Source organism: Schistocerca nitens, chromosome 1, assembly GCF_023898315.1.
Source record: "Schistocerca nitens isolate TAMUIC-IGC-003100 chromosome 1, iqSchNite1.1, whole genome shotgun sequence".
NCBI lineage: Eukaryota > Metazoa > Arthropoda > Insecta > Orthoptera > Acrididae > Schistocerca > Schistocerca nitens.
The window spans coordinates 1,249,790,980-1,249,818,843 of NC_064614.1; the positions used below are offsets into that span (position 1 = coordinate 1,249,790,980).

The 27,864-nt window shown below is 45.8% G+C and overlaps 1 protein-coding gene across 1 annotated transcript in view; it reads right to left on the minus strand.

The window, feature by feature from the left end:
* Positions 1-27,864, minus strand: part of LOC126239809 (probable cytochrome P450 6a13) — a 112,129-nt gene that overhangs the window by 48,778 nt on the left and 35,487 nt on the right. Inside the window, exons 2-3 of the mRNA XM_049947886.1 lie at positions 21,521-21,867; positions 12,819-13,169 (exon numbers count right to left, since the gene is read on the minus strand). Coding sequence (XP_049803843.1) covers positions 12,819-13,169; positions 21,521-21,856 — 687 coding nt within the window. The 5' untranslated portion in view covers positions 21,857-21,867. The remainder of the gene's footprint in view (positions 1-12,818; positions 13,170-21,520; positions 21,868-27,864) is intronic.

Genomic DNA, 27,864 nt, shown 5'->3' on the forward strand with positions numbered 1-27,864 from the left:
AAGCTATTTGCTTTTACTGTCACAAGAAAGGACATGTTCAAAGTGTTTGCCAGTAAAAGCTAAGATCAGACAATCGCAATACTTCCAGGCCTTTTGCTTCGCGCCGGAATCGAACCGGGGACAATCAGGCTCGTGGACCTTCGCCCATTGACATTCATGTAGTTACTTCCACCCCGTCCAGTGCCACTTTATCTAACTGTGACTGTGATCGTCCCACAAAAAGTGTGCGTCGACGTCGCCGGCAATCCCGTAAAGTCGCAAGTGCTTCTGTACCAGTATCAGTTCAAATTGCACGTGACAGTCGCTCTTGTCGTCAGCAGGACAATTAACTTTTTGTAGACTTAGACTTTGACGGCAAAGTGATACCATTCCAGCTCGATACCGGAGCTGCAGTTTCATTGCTCAATCACGACACGTACAACCAACTGGGCAAACCTTCGTTGCGTGAAGCAAATGTTCAGCTCAATAGTTACTCAGGCCAGAAAATACCAGTGTTAGGACAGTGCAGCCTTCTTGCAACATACAAGGGACAAACAAAACTTGTGTCATTTTACGTTCTTCGTTCTTCTACTGCAGTGAACTTGTTTGATTTAGATTTATTTCAGTTGTTTCACTTGTCTATCGTAAATCAGGTCCTCTCAGTGAATCAGACTGTGCCTTCCGCCAGTGTTTCTAGTCTATGTGACGAATTTGCAGACATTTTTGCACCGGGCCTTGGTTGCGCTAAGGACTATGAAGCACATTTGGAACTGAAAGCCAACTCGCAACCGAAATTTTTCAGAGCGCGCAATGTTCCCCACGCATTGCGTGATGAGGTCGCAAGAACATTTAACGATTTAGAATCGCAAGGTGTAATTGAACGTGTGCAGGCTTCTCTCTGGGCCTCCCCCTTGGTAATTTTGCCAAAACCTTCCGGAAAATTGAGACTTTGTATGGACTTCAAGGCAACTGTGAATCCACAACTTGTGACTGCAACTTTTCCTTTGCCCCGCCCGGAAGATCTTTTTGACAAACTGTGCCCGGGAAAATATTTTTCGAAATTGGACCTAGCAGATGCGTACTTGCAAATACCGGTGGACGAAGAATCCCAGCGCGTCTTGGTGGTCAACACGCATCTTGGTTTGTATCGCTTCAAAAGACTGCCATTCGGGTGTGCATCCGCACCTGCATTGTTTCAGCAATATTTACAAACTGTTTGTGCGTCGGTCCCTACTGCTGCGAACTATCTGGACGATATTGTGATCTCCGGAAAGACAGAAGCCGAACATTTGCAAAATCTCCGAACATTATTTCAGGTCTTGCGACAAAATGGTCTTCCCTTGAGGAAGGACTAATGTGTGTTTTTTGCTCGGGGCTGACCCTACCTGGGCCATGTACTCAATGCCCAAGGGATACATCCGAGTCCCGAGCACCTCCGTGCCATACAGGATTTACCGTCACCGCAGAACTTGAAGCAACTACAGTGTGTGCTGGGTAGAATCAATTATTATCATAAATTTCTGCGCAATGCTTCTTCCATTTCAGCTCCGCTTCATCGCTTACGCCGTAATGGTGTTCTGTTCGTCTGGACGCCGGAATGCGAACGCGCCTTTCGCCAGTTGAAATCGGCGTTACTTTCAAATTCTTGCCGTACGCCATTCGATCCCCGAAAACCCCTTTTGTTGATGGTAGATGCATCGGATTTCGGGATCGGTGCTGTGCTTGCGCACAAAGATGGATCGCATGATCGTCCTATTGCCTTTGCGTCCAAATTGCTCTCGTCTTCGCAACGCAATTATTCACAGATAGAGAAAGAAGCGTTAGCTCTCGTGTTTGGTGTTACTAAGTTCCATGATTTCTTGTATGGTCGTCCCTTTACCATCATCACAGACCACAAACCTTTGACATCGCTTTTTCATCCGAACAAGCCTGTACCTCCACGTACAGCGCAGAAATTCATTCGCTGGTCTCTTTTCCTCTCGCAGTACCGCTACGATATCTTGTATCGGTCCACTGCTAAGCACGGAAACGCTGATGTGTTGTCCCGTTTGCCTGTTGCTGGGGATAAAGCATTCGATTCTTCCGAACTTGCTGGCATGTTCATTGATTCGGAATCCGATGTCGTGGTCGAATCGTTTCCGATTGATTTTCGTCGTGTAGCTACGGCCACAGCTGTTGACCCTGTCCTTGCTACTGTTTTGCGTTTTGTTTCTACGCAATGGCCCTTGTCAAAGTCACAGATCGAGGATCCGTTGGTTCACCGATTTTTTGCTCACAAGGAGAGACTTTTTGTACGATGTGGTGTTTTGTTGTTGCGTTCGGATAATGATCAATCCAGAGTCGTGGTCCCACATTCGTTACAGTCCTCTGTCTTACGGCTTCTTCACCAGGTACATTGGGGTATAGTGCGCACGAAACAACTTGCTCGTCAGCACTGTACTTGGTTCGGCATCGATGCGGCGATTACGACTATGTGCTCTTCTTGCATGGCGTGTGCCGCCCAGCAATCCGCACCGCCGCGGAAGTTCTTTGCATGGCCGAATGCCACTTCCCCTTGGCAACGCTTGCACATCGATTTTGCTGGTCCATTCTGGAATGCTCGATGGTTGGTTGTGGTCGATGCTTTCAGTAATTTTCCTTTTGTTGTCCAGATGTCTTCCACGACGTCTTCTGCCACAATCCAAGCATTGTCTGCTATCTTTTGCATTGAAGGTCTTCCGCAGACTATTGATTCCGACAATGGCCCACAATTCATGTCCGCAGAATTTCAGTCCTTCTGCAAGGCCAATGGTATTCAACATCTGACGTCCGCGCCGTTTTCGCCTCAGTCAAACGGTGCCGCGGAACGATTGGTCCGGACTTTCAAGTCACAGATGTTGAAATTGAAAGAGTCGCATTCTCGGGAGGATGCATTATTGCTCTTTTTGTCCTCGTATCGCTCTCAGCCCCGCGATGGTCGCTCGCCGGCTGAGTTGCTCCATGGTCGTTCTCATCGAACCTTGATGTCTTTGCTGCATCCGCCGCATCAGGTTCCTGTGCAGCGGCGGACTCCTGCTTTTGCTCCTGGCGACGTTGTCTTCTATCGCACCTATCGCGGTTCACGGCGTTGGCTCGCAGGGCGCATTCTTCGCTGCCTCGGCCGCGCGATGTATTTGGTTTTGGGGGCCTCTGGTGAGGTGCGTCGGCATCTCAATCAGCTGCGCCTCTGTCGTCGCCTGGGTTCTGCCGCTCCCTGTCTGCTTTCAGCGACGGAGCCGTCAGGTCAGCGCCCTGGGGACCCATCTACTGGCTCGCCTCATCCCCAGGTGTTCCCGACGCTGCCTTCCATTTTGCCTCATGGCGACGAGCCGCCGCCGCCGCCGCCGCCGCCGCCGCCGCCTGTTCTCCCGCCGGCGCCGCCCGCAGTGGACGCGTTGCTGCAACCGCCACGCACCTCCCTGGGTCACGCGCCGCCGCTCGCTTCCCGTGCCCAGCCGTCCTCCGCCATGGAACTCTTGCCCGCTCCGGACCAGATGTCGTCATCGCGCATCGGATTCCCCGACGCCATGGAGGTCGACCCTTCGGCCCCTCCTGTCTCTTTAAGGGCGCATACACCGCATGTTGACGTGCACCCTGGACTATTGTTTCCGACAATGGCCCACAATTCATGTTCGCAGAATTTCAGTCCTTCTGCAAGGCCAATGGTATTCAACATCTGACGTCCGCGCCGTTTTCGCCTCAGTCAAACGGTGCCGCGGAACGATTGGTCCGGACTTTCAAGTCACAGATGTTGAAATTGAAAGAGTCGCATTCTCGGGAGGATGCATTATTGCTCTTTTTGTCCTCGTATCGCTCTCAGCCCCGCGATGGTCGCTCGCCGGCTGAGTTGCTCCATGGTCGTTCTCATCGAACCTTGATGTCTTTGCTGCATCCGCCGCATCAGGTTCCTGTGCAGCGGCGGACTCCTGCTTTTGCTCCTGGCGACGTTGTCTTCTATCGCACCTATCGCGGTTCACGGCGTTGGCTCGCAGGGCGCATTCTTCGCTGCCTCGGCCGCGCGATGTATTTGGTTTTGGGGGCCTCTGGTGAGGTGCGTCGGCATCTCAATCAGCTGCGCCTCTGTCGTCGCCTGGGTTCTGCCGCTCCCCGTCTGCTTTCAGCGACGGAGCCGTCAGGTCAGCGCCCTGGGGACCCATCTACTGGCTCGCCTCATCCCCAGGTGTTCCCGACGCTGCCTTCCATTTTGCCTCATGGCGACGAGCCGCCGCCGCCGCCGCCGCCGCCGCCGCCGCCGCCGCCTGTTCTCCCGCCGGCGCCGCCCGCAGTGGACGCGTTGCTGCAACCGCCACGCGCCTCCCTGGGTCACGCGCCGCCGCTCGCTTCCCGTGCCCAGCCGTCCTCCGCCATGGAACTCTTGCCCGCTCCGGACCAGATGTCGTCATCGCGCGTCGGATTCCCCGACGCCATGGAGGTCGACCCTTCGGCCCCTCCTGTCTCTTTAAGGGCGCATACACCGCATGTTGACGTGCACCCTGGACTAGGTTTTCAGGCGTTTCCTAGCTCCCCTCGGACCGAATGGCCGGGTGCGGGTGGCGCAGCCTCGCCTGTTGTTAGGCTCCCCACCTCATCGCCTACGTCAATATGGGGTCCTCCCCACGGCGGACGGAAGCCTTATAACACGACCGTTCGCCGATTTGCGGGGGAGGAATGTGGTGTCACCGTCAGACACCACACTAGCTAGGTGGTAGCTTAAATCGGCCGCGGTCCTTTAGTACATGTTGGACCCGCGTGTCGCCACTGTGTTATCGCAGACCGAGCGCCACCACATGGCAGGTCTCGAGAGACTGACGAGAACTCGCCCCCAGTTGTACGGACGACCTAGCAAGGCGCAGTTATCCATATCTGTAGAGAGTCTCATTTGTATTCACCATAGAGATGTACAAGAACAAATTAAAGTTAAGTATAGGAGAAGCTCCGTTCTTTTCTTTATAGCTTTCATCACCTATACTGTTTCAGATTTAACGCAAGACGGCGTGAGTTACGCGTGCCCTGTCGGCTACCTTATTGTGGACTGGCTGCTCTTGTCAGGCCACAACACCATGTCTCCGCTATATCCTTTCTTTCAGGAGTGCTAGTTCTGCAAGTTTCCCAGGAGAGCTTCTGTAAAGTTTGGAAAGTAGGAGACGAGATACTGGCAGAAGTAAAGCTGTGAGTACCGGGCGTGAGTCGTGCTTCGGTAGCTCAGTTGGTAGAGCACTTGCCCGCCAAGGCAAAGGTCCCGAGTTCAAGTCTCGGTCGGGCACACAGTTTTAATCTGCCAGGAAGTTTCATAGTAGAGGTTTCTAAATGCGCTTTAAGAACATCTCCAAGTGAGCAGATCGAAATCCTCACTAACTTCTCACTTACGTGATAATCAACATCATATTTCAGATCTCCAACATAACTTGGAGATACTACATAAAGAGAGATGTGACTGTTTTTTAAAGATCCTTAAGGAGATACATACGAGGGTTGCCAGAAAGTAATGCACCACTTTCTGTTTTCTCGGCCGAAAACAATGCTACGAATACGAAACGTTACGTATTTATTATTAGAAGTCTCCTGAGTGAGTTTGCTTCACTTGCAACAGATAGCGTAGCTGCAGGACAGTTTCAAAATGGATTCTGTAGGTGATGTACGTTACAAGCAACGTGCCGTCATTGAATTTCTCACTGCAGAGAAAGAAACTGTGGTCCATATTCACAGACGCTTCTGCAATGTCTATGGAGCATCTGATGTTGACAGAAGTACAGTTAGTCGCTGTGCACGGATGGTGAGGTCATCTGAAGGGTCCACGATTTGCTCTTGAATATTCAAAATTGTGTGCAAGATGGGTTCCGCCGTGTCTAACGGTGGATCACAAATCGCACAGAAAAATCATTTGTCTTGATTTGTTACGTTCTGAAGCTGAGGGGGAGGCCTTCTTGTCCCGGATTGTGACAGGTGATGAAACCTGGGTTCACCATTTTGAGTCCGAAACTAAACGACGGTCGATGGAATGGCGCCATTCCCGCTCCCCACAGAAGAGAAAATTCAAAGCAACTGCTCCCGCCGGTAAGACAATAATCACCGTGTTCTGGGACTGTGAAGGTGTGATTCTCATTGATGTGCTACCAAAAGGCTGTACCATTAACTCAAAAGCCTATGTCAACACATTAATAAAAGACAAGACGCGCTTCTGGCGACTTCGGCACCACAGCAAACCAGGAGATGTTTTGCTGCAACACGATAAAGCTCGGCCCCACTATAATCTGAGGACTGCTGAACACATCGCAAAACACGGTCAGGCACGATGACAAAGAAACGTCGGGGTGACTGTTGTAAAGGGCAGTGATTCTGTAAAGGAAATACACAGTTTGGTGTACTGCTCCAGCTATAGGAGTCCTTATCAAACAGGCATGGTAGCAGAGAGACTGACTACTTCGATCTTACAGGTCGGTGTAATTTGTACAATAGGGTAACAATAATGTTCAGGTATCTTCGATGTCAACCTCTGGATGAAACGTGACGGTGTTCTCGCGAAATCACGCTAGGTAACGGTGTGTTAGTGTCCGTCTGGAAAATCTGTAGTACGAGGCTTGCCCAGAAAGTAATGCACTGAATTTTTTTTTCTCAGCCAAAAACAATGATACGAATGCGAAACGCTACGTGTGTATTACTTGAAGTGAGGGCGTCAAGTTTCCGTCACTTGCGACGCGTAGCGTAGCTGCAGGACGGTTTAAAAATGGCGTCTGTAGGTAATGTACGTTACAAGCAACGTGTCGTCATTGAATTTCCTTCTGCAGAGAAGAAACTGTGGAAACTATTCACAAACGCTTGTGCAAAGTCTATGGAGCATCTGATGTCGACAGAAGTACAGTTAGTCACTGGGCAAGGAGGGTGAGATAATCAGAATGCGGTTCGGCGGAACTCCACGATTTGCAGTGGTCGGGGACAACACCCACCATACAGCCCTGACCTAGTCCCATCGGACTTCCATTTGTTTGGCCCATTGAAGGATGCAATTCGTGGAAGGCATTTGGAGGACGATGAGTAGCTGATCCACACAGGGAAGCACTGATTCCGCCACCAGGACAAAGATCGGTACCGACAGGGCATACACGCCCTCGTTTCACGCTGGAGGAAGGCCATAGAACGCGATGTAGATAAAACATCATTCTTTCGTATGTGTAATTCTCATTACGTTCAATAAAGAATTGTTGAAGGAAAGAAAATACGGTGCATTACTTTCTGGGCAACCCTCGTATAATAAAGATCATAAGACAGACCTCCGGTAATAATCTCAACTACCAAACGGAATTAAGACACCGAGCTTTGTTGGCCAACTTCCACTATTTGAATTTTTTAAGTAAGATGACTCAGCGGCTAACTAGTTGGTTAACTTATTACAGTCTTTTATGTTAATATCCAAGTCTACTGCCACTGCCGGCCCACATCTATGTCATCTGATTAAATGTTTACACTGCTCTACTGAAGCAGAAACAGCCATCAATTTTTACAATGTTCACCTTAGTAACATTATTAGATCAGTATCACCCAGGTTTAGTTTTAAAGGTAATAGAGAGAGCAGAGTGTAATCGTTTTCGAAGTGACCGCAGTTCCTCAACAGAACATCAGCAGCGCGCTTCTCGTATCTTTCATTTGCCCGTGTTAATTGATTTCCTTAACCGTCTTAGTATAAGGACGTCGGTCACCACACACGCTCCGACAACACGAAGAACGCCTCGTAGCTTGTGTTATGAGCTCCTACTATTATTATTATGCTGGTGAAGACACATAAGAATGCCGGCTTTCGGTAACTCCGACCGTCACCATAACCTTCCTTTCGATCATTGGTGCCCCCCACAACATTGTAGAAATGGCTTTTTATTGTATTCCAATACATTAATTTTATTAGTTTTCATCATTATCTTTTATTTTATTCTTAAATCACTTCACGATTCATTACTTTTCTGCATAGCATCTACCAGGGACATTGTCTGTTGCTTGATCGGTAGTGATGACAGGTCGTGATTTTAACATAGGTCAGTCCTGTTTTTGGCAGTTGTTCCACGTTATATGGGGACTGTAGCCATCTCTTTTTCATTTTACTTACTACTTTGATGTGTTTGAATCCAACATCAGTTTCTTATTTCTAATTCTATTACTTCGTATTTTAGACTGGACTGGGCAGTTGAGGAAGGCTGAAACTTTACCTAGCCACGGCAATTATTACTGTGCTAAATTCTCTAACGACTCTCTATGTCATATTGTGTAGGATTGTAAGTAACTTTTTTTTCGTATGAAATTATAAATCTCATTTATTAAATACGTATAGGCCCGTTTGTGGGGTGTATGTGATTCACACTTAGTTTCGTAACTAGACGCATCATATTTTCTTCCTTCTTTAAGTCTGTTCGCCGCGCGGGATTAGCCGAGAGGTTTACGGCGCTGCAGTCGTGGACTATGCGGCTGGTCCCAGCGGAAGTTCGAGTCCTCCCTCGGGCATGGGTGTGTGTGTTTGTCCTTAGGATAGTTTAGGTTAAGTAGTGTGTAAGCTTAGGGACTGTTCACCTTAGCAGTTAAGTCCCATAAGATTTCACACACATTTGAACATTTTTTTGAAGTCTGTTCACTCGGTACTTTACTATATTTCACATAACTTCGGTTCCCCATTGTCAAAACATTAGTAATTTATAAAATGTTCTGCAGAGGTACACAACAGAAGATGCAACTTAGAAGCTGCGAAATCGGTGAAGTGGGTCTCTAATCTACTTGAGTTGATACAGCTACAGAACACCACTGGAAGTTCCATTCAGTGTTATATTTTAATACTTTTAGGACCTTATTTAAATGAATTGTCATCAATTACGTAAAACCTGAGTCGCTGTCAACGGGACGTTATACTCCAGTGAGCCTTCCTTCTTGAAAATCCGAAACATCTACTACGTCACTTCCATATGCCTGTTCCTCTGATGCATTATGTAACTGGACATCCTCTAGCATTGCTTTTAGTCAACAGTAGTTGTCGATACCAGTGTTATTTTTCGTATTTTGGACAGGTCAGTATTATCTCAGCTGCTTTTCTGAAAAGTTTCATACAATTTCATACACAGTATGTTGGATTTCAAGCTGATATTTATGAAAAGGAATTACTTTATTTCTGTTGTTGTAATCGGTAAGTACTAATTCTGAATGTACAGTTAAAATTATTAGTTTTAGAAACCTCTGAAATTACGAACTATTGGCACACTTAAAATTTCTGTTATTAATTGAGCAATACTGTGCTGGTTACTATGTTTATTTCTGGATTCATTTATAAAATAATCATCAAAAACAATAATGTAACAGAAACTATTAGAAATTCATTTGTTAAGAAAAATTGTAAACCCTTTGGAATATTTTTATCTCTGCTGAGTGAGACTGTCGTAAGCAGACCTCTGATGTTATCGGACGTATTTTTGTATTTTGTGCGAACAATGTAATTTCGGCTTTGTTAATGTGAAAAATCAAAAGAACGTAAGATATACAAAAACGTGACAAAATATATTAACGTAACAACAAAAATTCTCCAGCAACAATCTTGATATTTATTTAATCAGTCCAGCAGTGAGGACCTAAAACGTGACCTTTTCAGCTTCAAGAATCAGTCCCCTAGACAAGAAGAAATCGAGCCAAATCTACACGAGAAGCTAAGTAAACTAGAAAGTTAATTGTAATCTTTGCTCCTCTCAAAGTTTTCACAGAAGATATTACTTATTGTGGACAATAGCTGCAAGCAGAAAGGAGGGGGCAGATTACACTAGTCTTCTGTGTTTTCATTTGTTTCCTTAGGTTTACGTCATACGGTACTGGAGAGGAAGTGTTACGTTCTGAAATACAATTCAAATGATCATTCACAATCGAGGACTTGTAAAAAATGTTAGACTGGTACTGAATAAGTCTTCATTTGCATTGAATTGCCACTCACTTTTCTAAAGACTGTTCGCCCTTTTTCTTCTATCTTTCAGGACATGTGTAGAAATACAGTCAATCAGGTTAATATCTTACAAGTAAGGATGTATTTGTATCAGTTACTCTTTTTGTTTCAAATTGCTGGTGGTTTATTATGTACTCTACTTTCAGAAGAAAATGATGGCGATAGGGCTAACACCAGCCATTTGAAACAAGAATAGTAAGTGGTACAAAAATACTATGACGGGAAAAATGTTACGCTGACTGCCTGTGACAACAACCAGGGAGGGACAAACAATTACAAATATTTAATATGAAACCACAACACTCCTCTAAACAGAATGTTGACCCCCGTTACAATCAGGGCAAATGTCGTGTACTTCTTAAGGCAACGTAACTTTGTAATAGGTACCAGATTTTAATCTGCTACGTTGCTGTTCGCACTGTAAAAAGTGCTTCGGTAAACTGCAATACATTCAGGAGAACATTGTAACGGCTACCCATAGCACTTATGAGGACTCGACATACCGGTTTAAAGGTTAACTCAAGAAGTGGCTACCTTTACCGTGCCTCCCTCAGTGAAATGGTATAGACCTGTGTATCCCTAATGTACTGAGATTGCCGATCACTGGTCAAACGTCCGCTTTTAAATAGCAGTGTTAGAGACTGGGCATCAGAAGGACGTAGCAAGCATACCAATAAAAGACGGTTTAATTCTTATCCCTGGTATTATAACATACCTTTTTGTTGTTGAATACAAGTCTAAAGATGGCTACACCCGGTTATTCAGCTGACCCTACCCATGGGTTTTATGCAACCCGTAACACCCACCACGCAGCATTTTCATATTCTCTCTCTTAGGGTGACCAGATGCAGACGTAAAAAGAAGACGACAAACAGTTTAAAAAAGGTGGACGAAGTTAGAAAAAAATTCAATAAATGAATTAATTATTAGAAATAAGGTACGTCCCTTAAGTTTTAAGGTACTTCACTGAAGATCCAATTCTCTGTAGATGTGTTGGCTAGCTTAGCAAACAGTTGTAAAAAGATACATAGGTAAATTCTTTCAAATTGTTATACTCGACCATTAAAAATCTTCAACAGATTCAAGGTTCAACCTAGTCCTGTCATCAGTTCACTGTGTTGTAATGAGCGAAAATACATCTTCTACACCTGCGTTGTGTCCCCATACACTGAAAAAGTATTCGGCAAGTTTTAACAAATCTGAATGACAATCAACAGACTTTCTTTGACAAAAATACTTGGCCCATGTTTAACTAGAAGATAACCGACTAACTTCAGTATCATTACTATTCTGTTTCACAAACTGTCTAAAACTACACAATTGGTTAAAACGTTTTACATCTTCAATTTAAAAAGCTTTACATTTATCTTGTAATCACAAAAGGGTTTTTTCAACATCATTGTAAATAACTTCTTTCTTTAGAGACATCCATTTGAAACAGGAAAAGCCGTCAGTCATATAGAGCCATCGTTTTAAATATTCATGGCGCGACTGATACAGCAACATATGCTTCCTCCATAAAAAATTTAACTTCATTATCAAAGCCTCCTTCCGTTGCCATATCCAGCTTCTGTTTAACGTTTAGGCAAATGAATGTTTCATTGAATTGGTTCTCAAACACCTTACATACTGAATCTAAGATTTCAGTCATCTCAAGCACAGGACTGCCCACCTTTTCGATCTGCAGAATATTTAAACTAAACACAGACGTCAATTAATACAAGTGCCATACATAGATTTCTCTTAACCTGTTCTCAAAAAACGGAAACGAAACCTTTGGTGGCTGGGTTTCAGACAGAAAGTAAGATTTCAGAGCAGGATAAATTTCCAGTACATTTTCAATGGCCAGGAGAAAGAGGTAACCACCTAGTTTTCACATGCCGTTCCTTTCTAACAGCGTAAATAGAAAAGTAATTACGAACTGTCACAACGCCAGATAATTTACGAAACTCACTCGGTTACAATAAACAGCAAATCACACTCACACATGAATACTGAGTACATGACATGAAATCTAAGATGCCAAGTCAAGGGAATATGAATACGGAATTGAAAATACGGAACGGAAATTTTAAACCGTCGATATCTGCACTGGCTTATGGATCGATCCATGAGTGGAACATCGATAAAGTCAAAGATCCTGCTGCCATCAAGAGGTAAGGTATTTAAGAAAAGAGCAGTAGAACAATAACAATCGCAAATATAATTTTTATTACGGTCAACTTTGCGATAATGGAAGACAGTGCAAACAAAATGAACGTGGAGCATGGGGAAAGAGATGAAAAGGAAGACATTTCCGGATTCATACGGACGTTTGGTCACCCTACTCTGGCTCACTATGTGCAAGCTATTAGACCCACATAAAATAATAAACAGGATCTTTTTGTAGGAAATTTAATGGAATATTTTTTTATGGGAAGCGTTTTCGCTAGAGGCTGTAGCTTTCGAATTATCAAACGAAAACCCACAAAAGTGACCATAAAACGTGTTTTTCTTGAATAACTCGAAAACCGTGGCTTCCAGCGAAAACGTATCCCAGTACGAAACTTATCTACAATGAATTTCTTGGAAAAAGATCTTGTTCAGTTTTTCTGTAGGAATATCGGTATGAAATTCTCGCTCATGGTTTCTGAAGGTATTGCGGATTGCATAAAACCTTTCGGTAGGGGCAGCTGAGTCACTCTGTACATGGGAGAAAAGATGGCTATACAGTTTGATCCAGCTGCCCCTACGGATGTGTTTCATGCAACCCACAACACGCACCACGGAGAATTTTCATATTCTCTCGCTCACTATGTGCAAAGTATTAGTCCCACAGAAGAATCGCCTTTAGTCTCGAATAAACAGAGCGTGAGTACGTTACCAGCACAAAATTGAATAGGTTCCGGATGGGCGAGGTGAAGATGCCGCGGCCCATCCTGCGGAACTCGGACTCGGGGTCCCGCAGCGAGTTGCACTGGATGCCGAAGGCGCAGGTGCCGATGACGTCGGTGGTGAACCTGGCATTCCACTCCTTCATCTCGACGACCTCGCCGCGGTCGGCCAGCGGCTGCAGGGCGGCGACCATCTCGCGCGCGCACGCCTCCATCAGCGGGAACATGAGCTTCATCTTGCCCGACGTGAACGTCGGCGTCAGCTTGGTGCGCAGCGCGCGCCACCGCGGCCCGCCCAGGTTGAACAGGTGCGCGCTCAGCGGGTCGTGCTCCTCGTCCACCTGCAGACACAGGAAGACGGCCGACACCGGCCAAAGTGGACCAGGTGCTCCAGAAGACTCACCAACACTATAAGGCACCTTATATTCAACCAAACCTCTTAGAGGAATCAGCTACATCTTATTGACCTGGTCGCGACCCTATTGCGCAACTCTGTTGAAGAAGAAGGTGACGGACACATTTGTCTTGACTATATAAACACATACATCGCCACAGGCCTCTTCCTACAGCCTTTGGATCACCTCTGGTTGTTGTTTTCCGACTTGTGTCACCGTACTGTCCGGCTTCAATATATGGCCTTTTACTTGAACGGAAAAAATCCCAACACCAAGAGAGTTTTGCGACATAAACGAAAGTTGGTAGGTGTTTTTCTACATGTGAAAGATGATGCCTGTTCAAATTTCGCGCCAGTCGCGTAAGAGTGGGGCTACTAGTAGTGGCACTTCGCCGATGCAAATCAGCTTTGCTTTAAATAGACACTCTAACGTTCGTGAGCCCTAGTTAGCTTTGAAACTAAACATGGTGAACTGATGTTAGTCAAGAAGGACTTTACTGCGACAAAGACGCCATAACGCCTCAGTGTGTTTGAAGATGGTCGTCTAATAGGGCTACGAGAACCTGGATGTTCCTTCTGTGATACTGCAGAAAGCCTTGGCAGGAATGTAGCCACTGTATATGATTCCTGGCAGCGGTGGTCACAAGGAAATATTGGATACAGGCTCCCAGGTAGATGCCGTTTTCCTTGACTTCCGGAAGCCGTTCGATACAGTTCCGAACTGTCGCCTGATAAACGAAGTAAGAGCCTACGGAATGTCAGACCAACTGTGTGACTGGATTGACGAGTGTTTAGCAAACAGAACTCAATGGAGAGACGTCTATAGACGTGAAAGTAACCTCTGGCGTGCCACAGGAGAGTGTTATGGGACCATTGCTTTTCACAATATATATAAATCACCTAGTAGATAAAATCGGAAGTTCCATGCTGCTTTTCACGGATGATGCTGTAGTATACAGAAAAGTGGCAGCATTAGAAAATTGCAGCGAAATGCAGGAAGATTGAGATTCACCGGGAGAGTCCTTAGAAAATGTAGTCCATCAACAAAGGTGGTTCCTTACAAAACACTCGTTCGACCTATACTTGAGTATTGCTCATCATTGTGGGATCCGAACCAGGTCGGGTTGACAGAGGAGGCAGAGAAGATCCAAAGAAGAGCGGAGCGTTTCGTCACAGGGTTATTTGGTAAGCGTGATAGCGTTACGGAGATGTTTAGCAAAATCAAGTGGCAGACTCTGCAAGAGAGGCCCTCTGCATCACGGTGTATCTTGCTGTCCAGATTTCGAGAGGTTGCCTTTCTGGATGAGATATCGAATATATCGCTTCCCCCTACTTATACCTCCCGAGGAGATCACGAATGTAAAATTAGAGAGATTCGAGTTTGCACGGAGGCTTTCCGCCAATCGTTCTCGCCGCGAACCATACGCGACTGGAACAGGAAAGGGATTTAATGACAGTGGCAGGTAAAGTGCCCTCCGCCACACACAGTTGAGTGGCTTGCTGAGTATAAATGTAGATGTAGATGTAGGAGAATGTAAGGTCGCAAGAAGACCGGGCTCCGATCGGTCAGGTGACGCTACCGAGTGGGACGATCATCGTGTTCGGCGTACGCCTCTGGCGCATCGTACTGCATACGCAGCGGCAATATGAGCAGCAGTTGGAAACATACCGACACAACGAACTGTTAAAAATAAGTCTCACAGCCTACAGCGTACGTTCCACTAACACCAACCATCGCCATTTGCGACCACAGTGGTCTCAAGTGAGAGCCCATTCGAGGGCAGGATGGAGGTCATTTGTGTTTCCTGATGAAAGCTGTTTCTGCGTCGATGCCAGTGATCGCGAAGCTTGGTTAGGAGGAGACCAACTTAGGGCCTGCAACCAATATGTCTGCGTGACAGACATATAGGACTTACATTTCGTATGGTGGCAGGAACACGCGTGGTTACCCCATGCACCCTGACTCCATATTTGTACGTCAGTCCGGTGATTCGATGTTCTGTACTGCCATTTGTGAACAGCTTTCCAGGGGGTGGGGAGTGGGAGGGGGGGGATGGAGGGAACGGGGGAGCACGCAGGCGTGACCGAGCGGTTCTGGGCGCTACGGTATGGAACCGCGTGACCGCAGCGGTCGCAGGTTCGAGTCTTGCCTCGGGCATGAATGTGTGTGATGTCCTTAGGTTACTTTCAGTAGTTCTAAGTTCTAGGGGACTGATGACCCGATGTTGAGTCCCATAGCGCTCAGAGCCATTTGGAAGGGGGCAAGGGTATGGTGTGACTTTGCCGCAGCATAACGCTCGTTCATACAGGGCTCATGTTGTTGTAAACCAACGTGCTCTACAGAGTGTCAACAAGTTTTCTTGGCCTGCTCGATCGCCAGCACTGTCTCTGATCGAGCACATGTGGAACATCATCGGACAACAACTCGAACGTCATCCATAAACAGCATTAACCGTCCGTGTTTTGGCCGACCAATAGAAACAGGCACAGAACTCTATCCTACAATTTGAGAACCGGCACCTATAAAGCACAGTGCATACACGTTTGCACGCTTGCATTCAACTTCCTGGTGGTAACACCAGATCTTAATATACCAAACTAAACTCCCTCCCAACCCGTCTCGGAAGACTCAATGGTACTGACAGACGGCCATGTTATCCTCAGCCTATAGGCGTCACTGAATGCGGACTCTGGGGGAGGGGGGAGCATGAGGTCAGCACACTGCTCTCCCGCCATTGTCAGTTTTGGGGGCCGAAGTCGCTACTTCTCAGTCAAGAAGCTCCTCAATTTTCCTCACAAGGGCTGAGTGCACCGAAGTTCTATCAAAGTCAGACAACGCATTCGCTGATCCGATGGAAACCGGTGTTACCATTGCGGCAAGGTCGTTAGCTGTCAGCAATGTATTAACATTTCATATTTGCAATGGCTAATTTCGCACTTATATTAACCTGTAACTTGCAATTTTAATCGCTTAAAGGTTTTACCTAGGCAAATGTATTATTGAAATTTCATTCAAAAAAGTGTTTCAGAAGTCTCTGAGCACTATGGGACTTAACTTCTGAGGTCATCAGTCCCCTAGAACTCAGAACTAGTTAAACACAACTAACCTAAGAACATCACACACATCCATGCCCGAGGCAGGATTCGAACCTGCGACCGTAGTGGTCGCGCGGTTCAAGACTGTAGCGCCTAGAATCGCTCGGCCACCCCGGCCGGCGAAATTTTAGTACTCTACAGTAATTACTTTTTGATGTTGTGATTTTTTTCTGTCTGTGTATATGAGTTTCTGTTGTAAGAGCATGCCAGTTTCTAATATGACTGCACTGCAATTGTTTGTTTACGACTATGTGCAGTGTATTAAATCCAACGCGTATGTTGCTCTCGTACTCGTGAACCCTTTTCCGTATGATGATGTCTGTATGAGTTCTGCCTAGATGTCGAAATAAAGGGAAGAAAATTAAATTGTACCATAGTTCCTCCCTGAATAACAGCAGAATCCCAGAGATTTCTGGACTCAGCAATGGTGGTTATCATCTGCTATATTCCTCAAACTCTAAACACAATGTTTCCCCTAGGAAATATTGGAATCCATATACAAGGCGATACAGCTGCGCCTACTGCTCTCGTTTTGTGCAGCGCACAGTGTTATTTCTGACCTTAACAACCACGTGCGAAGTTTTCTTTTTCTCAATGGGACCTTTTCTGAAGGAAATGTAATCTAGTGGATTTTGTACCAGGATATGTTTCTAGAGGCCGTAGTTTTCGAGTGATTCAAGAAAAGAGCACACAAAAGGCCTTCAAAGGCGCCCCCACTCCCACACTCAACCGTCACTGGTCAGGATTTCAAGTTCGTGCTCATGTCACTCCCCCCTACCATTGCACAAAAATTTGCGCCTGCACGAACTATTTGCCGCAGTCCAACTTTTTTGGTCTTCATTGGCTGGCCTTATTATGCCACCGGCTTAGTCGCGCACTCAGAATTTGTAAAAATTGATGTTTATGTATATTTCACCTAACAGTCTTGTGAGTGTTAGCAGCATAAAATAAATAATTTTATCGGTTTACTCGTCAGGCCTTCTGACTACGAAACTACCGTGCTTGTAAGTGCCAATATAGTTTTAGTGCAACGATTGCGGAAGTCATTCATGGGGACGTTTATATTAATAATAATAACGACATAGCCGACCATGCTGGTGCTATAATAGTCCAATCAATGGAGACCAAAAAGGTCGAGTATCGGGAACACCTCGTATAGTCGAAAATTTTGGTACAGTGATGGGAGAAAGTGCCACGACCACCATACTAGAAATTCTGACTGGTGCCGGATGAGTTTGGTGGTGGAAGTGCATCTGAGGTGCACTTCTGTTTTGTGACAATCTCGTGTGTGGTTATTGAAGGCCAGATACATCACTGCTTGTTGCGTAAAACGACAGCAGTAGGGGCAGCGGAGCCACTACCATTCTAGTTGCCCCAGTATTTCTATTACACTTTTGTACAAGCTACACCGACGTATTACGATACTACCAGTGCGTGTCTAAATTCTGTTTATGTCTGTTGTCATGACTACTTGATAACAATTCCAAACACTGCAGCAGTGCTCTCCAAATGGTCGCAGTAGCGTCCTGTGTCCCATTTCCTTTACAGATGAACTGCCGATTGCCTGTACTCTTACAACAAAGAAGCGTAAGTCAAAACTTCTCTGCTTTCTCTTGATGTATATGCGAGCTTCTCGCCAGACTGGGAATTTACAAAGGATGTCTAAGCACCACCGTGTCGTCCTCTGCATCATGCAGAAGAAGTATGTAAGGGTATGTGGTGAGCACACAGTTCTCCTGGCCGTTTTGCCGACTTTCCAGACCTTGGAGCAGATACTACTTGATCAAGTATCTCCTCAATTGGCAACAAGAAGCTGACTGCACCCCGTACCAGCCCTCCCACAAAGGGAAATACCTTGGCATTTACTGGAATCGAACCCGGGTCATTCGCATCACAGTCTACCGCACTGAGCACTCAGCTACGAATGCTGACTGATGCGTATACCGTTAATAATAAAAATATAGCGATCTTTATTGCTGTGCGAAACTTGAAAATAAAAATAAAAAATTAGAAAAAAAATGTAATGTTTTGTGAAATACTTTGTCTAAAATTAAGAAATAAAGTATGAGTAGTAGTAAAATGGAAACTGAACACCTGTGACAACAAGACGATGCAACGGTTCCATTCAAAAGGAATCAACACACGTGCTAAGGCTTTTATCACACTGGGAGATGAGACGATCAAGTCTTGTTTTGTAGAACACAGTCGACCTCTGACGGATCGAAAACCGCAACCACTCTTGCACTTCCTCGTTCGACTGAATCCGTCGTCCACGCATCTCTGTCTTCAAGTCGCCAAAGATGAGAAAATCACACGGTGAATGATCCGGGCTCAACGGAAGTTGTTGCAGTGTTTCCCAAGCAAATCGATCAAGTGTAGCGTCCGTGAGACAGGCAGTGTGGGGGCGGGCGTGACAGTGCAGCAGGATATTTCAGTCCGACAGCATTCCTGGAAGTTTTGACTTTGCGGCACTTCGCAGTTTCTGTAAGTGTCTCGATAGCACTGCGCACTAATTGTAGATCTCGACGGGCACATGCCGACTGCATTGGAAGACGAAGGTCGTCGTGGCTGTACCGAAACTTGTGTGGACAACTTAGGATTTCTTTCTCGGGGTACATGTGGAAACTTAGGATTTCTTTCTTGGGGTACATGTGGAATGTTCCATTGTTGGCTTTGCCTTTTCCCTCGGGCTGTCGGAATGCTGTTGGACAGATTCATCCCGTTTCACGGCAGCTCCTACACCCTCACTGCCAATCGGACGAAGGCTGCACTTCAGCGATCTGGTTGGGAAAGACGCAACATCTCCCGTATCTTCCATCATGTGGTTGTTACATCCTTGCGAACCTGCGGAAAAACATGCGTGGATGTCGGTTTCATTCGCCGACCGCTTTCTGCGAAACGGTATTGAATTGTCTTGTCTCCCAGTTGGATAAAAGTTTTAACGCGTCTCGTGATTTCATCTGGAAAGAACCGTCCCATGGTCACGTTGTGGCGGGTGTTCGGTTTTCATTTGATAGCTCCTTTCGAGAAACGTTGGACGCGCCTTTGAACGTTGCTCGAAGTCATGTGCAGCAAATAAAGTGCTGACTGACAATTTGAAGTTACTTCGCACCTTAAAGAATACTGGAGGTTGTTCATCTGGTGGACTTCCACTCGATGGTTTCCTTACGCCACTGAAGCGTGAACTGAGGCGTCGTAAAAATTGCTGTTTTGAAGAGCGCGCCGCAGCGTGTAGTGTGAAGCAGTCGCCCTCCGTTTCTGGCGTGGGCATCCTTGTGGCAATCGTAGCTTTGGTGTCTCCCTCTGGTGGGAAAGGGGAGAGGCTGCTGTTCACGTGCATTTAAGGGGAGCTACGAGCTCGCCAGTGAGTCAGTCTGGGTCAGTCTCTCGTCCGCAGTTTGCTAGTCTATCCGCATTTGTTAGGAAGTTCGTGTCTGTCTGTCGTTCGGACTGCTAGTATGTCTGTCGTTCGGATCAACCTTTAAAGGCGGCAAAATGAGAGTCTTTCCACTCCGCCAGTAAGAGAACTCGCCCGGTCGGGGCTTCGTTCCTGCATCTGAGTCTGTGCGTGAGGCCGCCAGTCTGCTCGAGTTGGCTCAGGCAATGATCATTGGCGGTTGGATCGATCGGTTGGCCGGTCACGCACTGAGACACAAGATGACTTGTCCGTCTTGAGCGTCGGCGCCTGTGAGGTCGCCACGTGAATCCAATGGGCCGCGGCGTATAGCGAGGGATAGAGACTTCGCGGTCGACACGAGAGCAACAGGAGTCAACCCACGACATCAGTCTGTCCGGTGCGAGCTGCGACGCCATGAGACGGGAGACAGGCGCGTCTTCCTGCATCCGTTGAAGCGGCTGGCAGCAGACGGTTCGGGAGAGCTATTTGGGGGTGCTACGCCAGGTCTTCTCGAGAAATCGCAGTTTATTGGAAATTAAGTGATTGGTGATATGTTGTTTCATTTACTCTTGTTAAATTCTACTTGTTTTCTTGGTGAGGTCACCAACCGTTTTGCTTTGGGGTCGTCCCACAATTCTTCTCCGTTTGCCCACCCGCGGGAAGGTGGTTGTTTATAAATTGGGTGGTCCGTTTTTCCCTTGTGGAGTAGGGGCGGGTTAGAGCAACCTGCGGTTCGGATTGTTCGGTAATATCCCTATCAATCTACTGTACGTTAGGAGCTGCCTCTGTCATGTTTGTCGAATTTGGTGTGTGAACGAATTTATTGCTTGGAGTCTAATCGACTAGTACCTGAAATATGTTTTGATCTTTGGAAACTTTGATATTATTGCCTATGATCTTGAGAGGCGGTATCTGTGTATTGTAGAGCATCTTAACTATTGTTTGGCCAACCTTGTAGAATTTTATATAAGATTGCATTTCATGGGCTTTTATTTAAGTAATCACTTTAGTATATAAAGTTGCCACCTTTTCACCGTAAGACTTTTCTTAGAAGTTAAAATCAAGTTGCACCTTCGGTGGCAAGGTAAATATTTTAATTGTTAGTGTTTTGTACCATTTCCCTCCCTCCTGCGGGGGGTGCATAGTTTGTGTGCTTGTGTATATTGTTAAAGCTCTTAGTTTAATCTGGTTGTGTTGCAGATTTGCACCAGTGTAGTCTTTCAGAGGCTGTTGTGAGTGGTCGTAACTACGGCCGTGTCAAAAGGTAGCGGCAAGTTTCTCTGCACGAAAGCTCATACAGTCAAAACTTGTTTCTTTCTGCCTCCGAATAAATTGTAACTTTGATATTTAGAGGGTGCTTTCTGATTATAATTTTAAATCTGTTTCATTTAAATAATGCTTTTATGCACTATTAAAGTGAATAAAATTCCCACTTATTAAAAGGAATTTGGTTATGATTTCATCAGTTACTCCCTGGAAACTACTTCCATGCTTACATAGTGTGATTAAATGTGTTAATGTTCTTGATGAATCGGTAGTAAATAAAATAAATTCTTAAGAATATTCTTTGAAAATAAATCACGGTTAATGAACATTTCAGGTTATGCACATAATTTCAAGCATATTTCAAAGGTTCGTCAAAGCTTCTCTAATCAGTTTTATTTCCAAGTAGTAATAACCATTGTATACACCTTTAATTGCATACAAAAAAGCGTTTTTTGGTCTGTTTTAACTCTGCTGACAAGGTATGTGTAAGCAAAATATTAAAAAGTCACTTGCAATGTAGGCGCTTTACCGCTACCCACCTTGAGTCCCCTGTGCTGGAAGTGGCCGAAGTCTTTGAGGAGGCAGCTCTTGATGAGCTCTGGGTCTCTGACGACCAGCATTGGTCTCAGGGATATGAAGATCCCTCCGTAAGGGTGAGGGTCCAGGCGCCGGTACAGCTCCAGTAGGCCTTCACCGAAATGTTTGCGGTTCAGAAGTATGTCCTTGCAGTTGCCGAAGATCGACTGCGTCTCGAGAGACGGCACTCCACGGCGTTCCCAGTAGCCATAGAACCACCTGCAGGCGAGGACGACCAGCGTGGCCACGAGGGCCGCAGCAGCCACCACGTCTCCCAGGCAGGACCCGGTGAGGGACATCGTTCCAAACTCTGCGAAAGCAAGACGTGCAACGATAGTACTGTGTCTGTTCATCAAACTGTATTAGGCGGTCGTGCGGTGCGTGAGGTATGCTTGATTGTGTGTTTGTGAAGGTTATATACATACGTGTGTGTGTGTGTGTGTGTGTGTGTGTGTGTATGTTTGTGTGGTGTCTTTTACTGACAAAAGCTGTGGCCGAAAGTTTTATGTGAATGTTTTCTAATTGTGCCTGTCTGCAACTTGACGTGTCTTCCTTAAGGTAAATAGCAATTTCCTTTTCCTTGAGTTTTGACAATATTTCTGTTCCATTTGATTTCACTATCCTAGCCAGCCGGTGTGGCCGAGCTGTTCTAGGCCCTTCAGTCGGGAACCACGCGGCTGCTACGGTCGAAGTTTCGAATCCTGCCTCGGGCATGGATGTGTGTGATGTCTTTAGGTTAGTTATGTTTAAGTACACTACTGGTCATTAAAATTGCTACACAAAGAAGAAATGCAGATGATAAACGGGTATTGATTGAACAAATATATTATATTAGAACTAACATTTGATTACATTTTCACGAAATTTGACTGCATAGATCATGAGAAATCAGTACCCAGAACAACCACCTCTGGCCGTAATGATACGCCTGGGCATTGAGTCAAACAGAGTGTGGATGGAGTGTACAGGTACAGCTGCCTATGCAGCTTCAACACGATACGACAGTTCATCAAGAGCAGTGATTGGCGCATTGTGAGGAGCCACTTGCTCGGCCACCATTGACCTGATGTTTTCAATTGGTGACAGATCTGGAGAATTTTCTGGCGTGCAGCAGTCGAACATTTTCTGTATCGAGAAAGACCCGTACAGGACCTGCAAATTGCAGTCGTGCAGTATCCTGCTGAAATGTAGGGTTTCGCAGGGATCGAATGAAGGGTAGAGCCACGGGTCGTAACACACCTGAAACGTAACGTCCAGTGAGAACAAGAGATGACCGAGACGTGTAACCAATGGCACCCCATACCATCACGCCGGGTATGGGGATGACGATTACACGCTTCCAATGTCCGTTCACCGCGATGTCGCCAAACACGGATGCGACCATCATGGTGCTGTAAAAAGAACCTGGATTCATCCGAAGAAATGACGTTTTGCCATTCGTGCACCCAGGTTCGTCGTTGAGTACACCAACGCAGGCGCTCCTGTCTGTGATGCAGCGTCAAAGGTAACCGCAGCCATGGTCTCCGAGCTGACAGTCCATTCTGCTGCAAACGTCGTCGAACTGTTCGTGCAGAGGGTTGTTGTCTTGCAAACGTCCCCATCTGTTGACTCAGGGATCGAGACGTGGCTGCACGATCCGTTACAGCCATGCGGATGAGACGCCTGTCATCTCGACTGCTAGTGATACGAGGCCGTTGGTATCCAGCACGGCGTTCCGTTTTACCCTCCTGAAGCCACCGATTCCATATTTTGCTAACAGTCATTGGATCTCGACCAACGCGAGCAGCAATGTCGCGGTACGATAAAACGCAATCGCGATAGGCTACAATCCGACCTTTAACAAAGTCGGAAACGTGATGGTACGAATTTCGTCTCCTTACACGAGGTATCACGACAACACCAGGCAATGCCGGTCAACTGCTGTTTGTGTATGAGAAATCGGTTGGAAACTTTCCTCATGTCAGCACGTTGTATGTGCCGTCACCTGCGCCAGCCTTGTGTGAATGCTCTGAAAAGCTAATGATTTGCATATCGCAGCATCTTCTTACTGTCGGTTAAATTTCGCGTCTGAAGCTCGTCATCTTCGTGGTGTAGCAATTTTAATGGCCAGTAGTGTAGTTCTATGTCCAAGGGACTGACGGCGTCAGATGTTAAGTCACATAGTGCTTAGAGCAATTTGAACCATTTTCACTTTCTTATTTATGATGCGTAGTAGAGTAACAAGATTTTATCGACTGCAACGCTTTTAAATTTAGGTTATATTATACCTTAGAACATGTTTTCTCTTTTGGACAAATATTAATTTTTCCTGACTATTAATTGTAATGTATGAGAAAGACCGCAGAACACGATAAGAAAATGCCACGATTTAAAAATAGAATAAGAAAAGATATCAAACTTCTGTTACTGGGCGCCCTAGCTGCGAATTTCTGAAAAACGTACCGAGGTACAACAGCGCCACCTATGTCTTTCTGGGACCGAGTTTTGATACACATACCATCTGGATCACTGCCCTACAACTTGGCGGTTTTTCGAAGTCACCGTGCTACATGATATGCCTCCTGTTAAGCACTATTTTGACGATGGACTAGTACCAATAGAAGCTCACATTTTCTAAGGACTACGTCAGATATATAGTACGGCGTTTACCGCTTGCGAGCCGTTATTTACTTTCTCAGCAATTAACATTGTTGTCTATCGATAAGCTACGACTTCCAGGCTAGGTAATACGCCACCATCTACCACTGTCGCTCCTCATTGGCCACATTGTTCTCTCGCTCGTTTTATCCCTATAATTCCTTTCCACACTTCAAAACACTTGACTAGCATTTCGAAGGGCGACGGTTCAATCCCGCGTCCGGCCATCATGATTTAGGTTTTCCGTGATTTCCCTAAGTCGCTCCAGGCAAATGCCGGGATGGTTCCTTTGAAAGAGTACGGCCTACTTCCTTCCCCGTCCTTCTCTAATCTGATGAGACCAATGACCTCACTGTTTGGTCTCTTCCCCCAAACAACCCAACCCAACCCCTCTCTTAAAAACATATCCATTTTATAATTTGTCTTTCATCGTACTTGTGTTAACCAGCGTAATGAAATGACCAAACTAGTGCACTGTTTTTCTCTGATAATGAATTCTTTCTTAAATTACACTGCCTGAACAAGAAAGTGAACCACCCAGAAAACATCGTCAGATCTCAATGAAACATTGTACACTTACACACAATCTGGATGTGTGCAAATGATTAGAGTTTGAACTCTCTGGGACGGATGTTATAAACACCAGAGTACATTAGTGTTTTTTTCTGTTTAATGTTGTTACCAGGCCTGGTAGCGTTTAAGGGGCGTGACAGCATCTGATCTTTAGCGATCACTGTGAAGATGCCGCGTACTCGTATGAGACAGCGTTATCAGTACCTAAAAGTGTCATCCTTAATAGTGTGTGTCTTCACCACGGACGGCAATACATGCCCTACAATGTCCTCCTATGCTGACCGCTTGGTTACTAAGGAGTTATTGTGGCACGGATTTCCTTGCCTCCATCAAAGCCGTTGACAAATGCTAGATGGTCGTTTGTACATTTTGAACCGTTGCAATACGTCTCTCCAACGCATCCCACACTTGGTCAGTGGGATTTAAGTCGAGGGAATTAGTAGGCAAGTCGATTAACTGAATATCCTCTGGTTCCAAGTGTTCGTCCTCCTTCTGCATTGTTCCATACCGATCAGTGTTCCGGAAACACTATAACAAGGCGATTTTTGGGAGCACATAATGTACCGAGGAAAGTTGTCATTTCGCTCGTCCAAGTATTATGGTGTGAGGAGTCATAATGTTTCATAGATGTGCTGACCTCGAAATCTTTGAATAAAGTGCGCTCACCGTTCTAAATAATTGTGTCACAGTATTTCTTCCCCATGCGCGACTTTTCAGATGTGCATTCGCGCTGACTTCAGTTTTATGGATGACAATGAGTAATTACATCGAGTATCACGGGAGGAAGAGCTCTTGGAATCAGGGGATATTTAAAGAATGGACAGAGCTACTGACCCCCCCCCCCCCCGACTTAACACCATCAAGCACATATGGGCTGTTTTGCGGAGACGTATCCACATGTCCCAAACCCACCATCGAGGCCAAGCCAACCGTGCTCGTCGAGGATTGGAACGTCATACCATCAGATTCAAATGTTGTGGTCTGCTCCGTATATTTTGTATAGTGCGGTGTGCCCGTCGACTGGGGTTTAGCAGTCGTTCAGGAATGCTGCCAGCCACACTTGCGAACATAACACACAGACAACCAAGCAAGCAGTTCTATGCTTTGATAGAATACGACACAATCGCACAACTGTTATAATGATAATTATTCATGCTGCTAAGTGCTTATTCATTTGAAGTTTCATTGTCGACAAAACTATATTCAATTAGAATTAGTAGAATGGAATAATTAATAGCACAGGAAAGGACACAGCTAACTTGCTAGATAAAAACAAAAGACTATCTTTCTCGTAATGGCTGCTGTATTAAATTGGAACACTGTCACAGTGAGTCTGCGATTCAGTGAGCTACAGTCCTACGACCATACTTATTATAGTGAAAAATGTCGCCTCATCAGAATGTTGTAGGAGGAAATTACGGAGTGAGGAAAAGTTATGTTCAAAATAGTAACTTATTTGTGCTCAATCAATATTGCTCAAGTTTTGGTGGCTCTAATTTATAATAACTTTCATCAAAAAGGTAAATATCAATAGAGATACAATTTCAAGGTCTTTTTTCAATATTGCTCAAGTTGAGGTTGTATTAATTTACCATTACTCTCGTGAAAAAGTGACTAAGGCAGACATTGACAGAAGTCATCGGGTGGGACGGAAACTACCAGGTGCTACCAAACCTCGTCCAATAATAGTTAAATTTGTCTCATACCGGAAAACGGCAGAGATCTTTACCCAGAAGAAGAAGTTAGCAAGTACAGGGCTTACAATAAGGGAAGATCTGACATACTAACGGCTAAAGATTTTAAACAGTGCAATATCCAGTTTCGGTCTTCAGAATGTGTGGACTCAGGATGGCAGAGTAACGATCAAGACAGCAGCTGGAAAGGAGACAGTCACAAACATGACAGAACTGAATAGTATTGTGAAGCTGCTCGAGACAAAAGTGCAAACTTAACACCATTTGCAAATTGTAACATCCCCTATACTCAGATATACTGTCTTGCACCTGTATTAACTTTTTAATTTTCCCCGTATTTGTACCTTCAACTAACTGCTTTTGTAATTGTATTTACATTGTACTATTTTTTGTACCTGTAGCTCTAACGTTTACTTAATTTTAGTTACTGCTAATACTACGCCCGCATCTCGTGGTCGTGCGGTAGCGTTCTCGCTTCCCACGCCCGGGTTCCCGGGTTCGATTCCCGGCGGGGTCAGGGATTTTCTCTGCCTCGTGATGGCTGGGTGTTGTGTGCTGTCCTTAGGTTAGTTAGGTTTAAGTAGTTCTAAGTTCTAGGGGACTGATGACCATAGATGTTAAGTCCCATAGTGCTCAGAGCCATTTGAACCATTTTGCTAATACTACACTCCTAGAAATTGAAATAAGAACACCGTGAATTCATTGTCCCAGGAAGGGGAAACTTTATTGACACATTCCTGGGGTCAGATACATCACATGATCACACTGACAGAACCACAGGCACATAGACACAGGCAACAGAGCATGCACAATGTCGGCACTAGTACAGTGTATATCCACCTTTCGCAGCAATGCAGGCTGCTATTCTCCCATGGAGACGATCGTAGAGATGCTGGATGTAGTCCTGTGGAACGGCTTGCCATGCCATTTCCACCTGGCGCCTCAGTTGGACCAGCGTTCGGGCTGGACGTGCAGACCGCGTGAGACGACGCTTCATCCAGTCCCAAACATGCTCAATGGGGGACAGATCCGGAGATCTTGCTGGCCAGGGTAGTTGAATTACACCTTCTAGAGCACGTTGGGTGGCACGGGATACATGCGGACGTGCATTGTCCTGTTGAATCAGCAAGTTCCCTTGCCGGTCTAGGAATGGTAGAACGATGGGTTCGATGACGGTTTGGATGTACCGTGCACTATTCAGTGTCCCCTCGACGATCACCAGTGGTGTACGGCCAGTGTAGGAGATCGCTCCCCACACCATGATGCCGGGTGTTGCCCTGTGTGCCTCGGTCGTATGCAGTCCTGATTGTGGCGCTTACCTGCACGGCGCCAAACACGCATACGACCATCATTGGCACCAAGGCAGAAGCGACTCTCATCGCTGAAGACGACACGTCTCCATT